Here is a 3,317-nt window from a genome sequence, read left to right as displayed (position 1 = left end):
CAAGTGCTTTATTCATACATGTGTCTATCAAAAGATAAAATACCGTTTTTCACACAGACAGATGCTTTGAGTTTATACAGTTGTGTAGTCTATCAAAGAGTATAGAATATAAATTATTGACATATGCAAAGATATACAACTGTATTTTAATGCATACAAATCACAAACAGTTGATAAGATTAATTTTGCTCCACTTTCTTTCGAGAAAAAATATGCTTATAAAAATATAGGCAGCACTTTATTTTACAGTCTTGTGTCGCATGTACATACTATATACTTATTGTAGTAATAACTGGGTAATAACTAGATATGAATCCTGAATCTAACCTTGAATGAAGTATATTTCTCTGTAAGTGCACGTACTGTAAAATAAAGTGCAAGCGAAATATAACATGCATGCATTATTATAACAGCTTAATAAGCTTTAGCAGTGCATAACAATGTCAGTAATAATTAAATCAGTTGATTATGATTATTATCTGAAGGATGTTCATGAATCGACAGGCAGTCAAAGACCTTGAGAGCAGCAGCGGGGAAAACTTCTTTCTTATAATGTCTAACTGCACAAAAAAACTTGTTTTCCAGCACAAATATATAAACATTATTAAACCAAGATTGACTTGAGAAGCAAAATGACTGAAGATATTAAGAAAAATGGGTAACACTTTACAATACGATTCATTAGTTGTTAACATGACCTAAGAATGAACAATACTTCTACAGCATTTATTAATCTTAGTTAATCTTTATTTCAACATTTACTAATACTTTATTAAAATCAAGTTAATGCACTGTGAACTAACATGAACAAATAATGAACAGCTGTATGTTTTATTAACTAAAATTAACAAAGATGAATAAATACAGTAACTAATTAGTTGCTTATTGTTAGTTCATGTTATGCATTAACTAATGAACCTTATTGTAAAGTGTTACCCATTTTTCTTCATATTTTCAGTCATTTTGCTTCTTGTTCCCGGAAAAAAATTACCAATATTAAGTGAGTTTGTGCCAGGGGAATCTGAAAAATAAACTCAATTCAAAGGGAAAACATTTCGCTTGTATCTTGATTTAAGAATATTTAGACATTTATGCTGGATAATAATAATAATAATAAGAGCCTAATTTCTTGCAGTGTCTCTGTGAGAGTCATAAACATCTCGAATGAATCCTCCAGATCTTCCTGAATGCCCACAGTGATTAAGTCGTCTACATATCCTCACTTCAGAGCTGAGTAACTCTCGAACTCGCACCTCACCGCACTGATGCTGTCCACGCTGGGCTGGCTGTTCACCCTCATGTGTGTGTGTGTGAACGGGAAGGTTTCGGAGCGCGAGATCTTCCCTCTCCCGCGCGCGTCGCTCGGACAGTCCCTGACGTGCCTCATGAACTCCGGAGCCGTGAGTCTGCGCAGGAGTCGGGTTCCCAGTCCCGAGAGCCCCGAGGAGCGAGCTTTGATCCGCTCCGGCTCCAGCTCTTCCCGACCCAGCAGAAGTTTGCTCTGTCTGGAGGATTTGGGAGCGCTCTGGGATTCCTCCGGGTTGGTGGTGTCGCTCATCTTTCCGCAGTAGAACTTCGCCACCAGAGGTTTCTCATCCTGAAGCGAAGCTCGTTTAAACCGGCTGGCGGATCTGTTGATTTCACGAACGTCTCCCTGGTAGGATTGCTTCCGGAGATCCAGATTAACCGATCGGGCTTTTCCCCAGAGCGGCGCATCGGTATCCGACTCGTGTCCTGCGCTCCTCGACCCGCCGACCTCTTTCAGAACCGAGTTGTGAATCTGTTTCGAAGCAAACATCTGATCGTGATCATGATCCGGACGCCTGAAGTGGATCCGCAGGTTGTCGCTGACACGCATTTGTCTCTGAAACAAAGCCGGAAGGAGCTCCTCTTGCCTGCTCTGGATTTGTCTGGAGAAGCGCTCCAGAACATGTTTCGGGAGGCGATTGGGCCACCGGAGATCTTCCACGGGTTCTCCAGTGCTGTTCGTGGGACTCACCGTCTTCTTCCCGCATACGGCGAGGGCTTGAACGCACTGGTTGTGCCCGAAGAAGTCCGCCACTTGTGCGGCCGAGTGTCCGGCGTGGTTCGTGAGGTCCAGTCTCAATCCGAGCTTCTTGAAGGCCCGCACCAGGAACTCCAGAACCTGGTTGTGTCCTCCGCACGCGGCGTACATCAGCGCGCTGTTCCCCCAAGTGTCCGTGAGCTCCGGGTCAGCGTTGAACTGAACCAGGAGCTTCACCGAATCCAGGAATCCGTGTTCGCACGCGAGACTCAAAGCCGTGCGCCCGTGGTCGTCGCGCGCGTTCACATCCGCACCTTTTTCCAGGAGAAGTTTGGTGAACTTCGCTCGGCTCCCGTGGTCTTGAAGACTCACGGCGTACATCAGAAGCGTTCGCCCGTTTTCGGCTTTCCCGTTGATGATACGTCCATCCAGAGCGTCCAGAACGAAACGGGCCAGGTGCACTTTCCCGCTCTGCATGGCTTCCAGGAAGGTTTTAGTGCCGGATCCCTGACACAGATCCTTGGGCCTCAGCATGGTGTGTGTGTGTGTGTGTGCAGCGCAGAGTTTCTGAGTCCCGTCTGAGAAAGCGTGTGTTTTTATACCTCAGCGCTCCCTGTGTTGCTACGGAAACAAGCATCCGAGAGCGACGACGCTCGTTCACAATCACCTCCTCTTTTCTCAGACCGGAGGGGAGAGACACACTCGTTCTGTGACAAGAATTACTCAGTGGGAAAAACACGGTTTGTTTTATCCTCCTGTCTAAAAGGATCCGTTGCCCGAGCAACAGCGTCCTTCTCTTTATCATTCCCTTGAGTATATCAACTCTACACACACACGTACAGAAGAGGTTGAAGCAGCGCTGTGTGAAGGTCAAGTCAGTGTGTTATGTGTGTTTGAATCCCTGAGTCACGCTTGATGAGCCGTTCGTTAGTATGCAGATGAAAACACAGAACAATGTGATCTGATCAAACTCTTTCTGCTCCAAAACACGGGCAAGGTAGTTTCACAACACTTGCGCTCAGTACATTTCAAAATATAATAATTAATATAATTAATTAAATTAAATTTGTCAAGTTAAGCATCACATTCATATCATATATAAAACATTGTATTTATACATATATCTTGTTTCTTGTACATCATATCTTATTAATCATATATCTTCTCATACATTATATCTCATATATAATATAATGCATAATTTCTCATATCACATATAATATCATACATTATACATCATATAAAATTTATCTCATACATATATAATTTCTCACAGATAACTAATTTCTCATGTATCATACTTTATATAATT

The 3,317-nt window shown here is 42.9% G+C and overlaps 1 protein-coding gene across 1 annotated transcript; it reads right to left on the bottom strand.

The window, feature by feature from the left end:
* Positions 1 to 1,128: 1,128 nt before the first annotated feature.
* On the bottom strand, positions 1,129 to 2,586 carry ankrd63 (ankyrin repeat domain 63). The gene has a single exon (XM_079632179.1). It carries the CDS (start codon positions 2,537 to 2,539, stop codon positions 1,220 to 1,222), a length of 1,320 nt encoding a protein of 439 aa, XP_079488305.1. The 5' UTR covers positions 2,540 to 2,586; the 3' UTR covers positions 1,129 to 1,219.
* Between the last annotated feature and the right edge of the window lie 731 nt (positions 2,587 to 3,317).

Source organism: Phoxinus phoxinus (genome assembly GCF_949152265.1).
Source record: "Phoxinus phoxinus genome assembly, chromosome: 13".
Classification (NCBI taxonomy): domain Eukaryota; kingdom Metazoa; phylum Chordata; class Actinopteri; order Cypriniformes; family Leuciscidae; genus Phoxinus; species Phoxinus phoxinus.
This window is presented reverse-complemented; position numbering and strand designations above follow the sequence as displayed.

What these genes read in the sequence shown, in the direction of transcription:
- ankrd63 (XM_079632179.1), bottom strand. Translation starts at nt 2,539, where the DNA reads ATGCTGAGGCCCAAGGATCTGTGTCAGGGATCCGGCACTAAAACCTTC.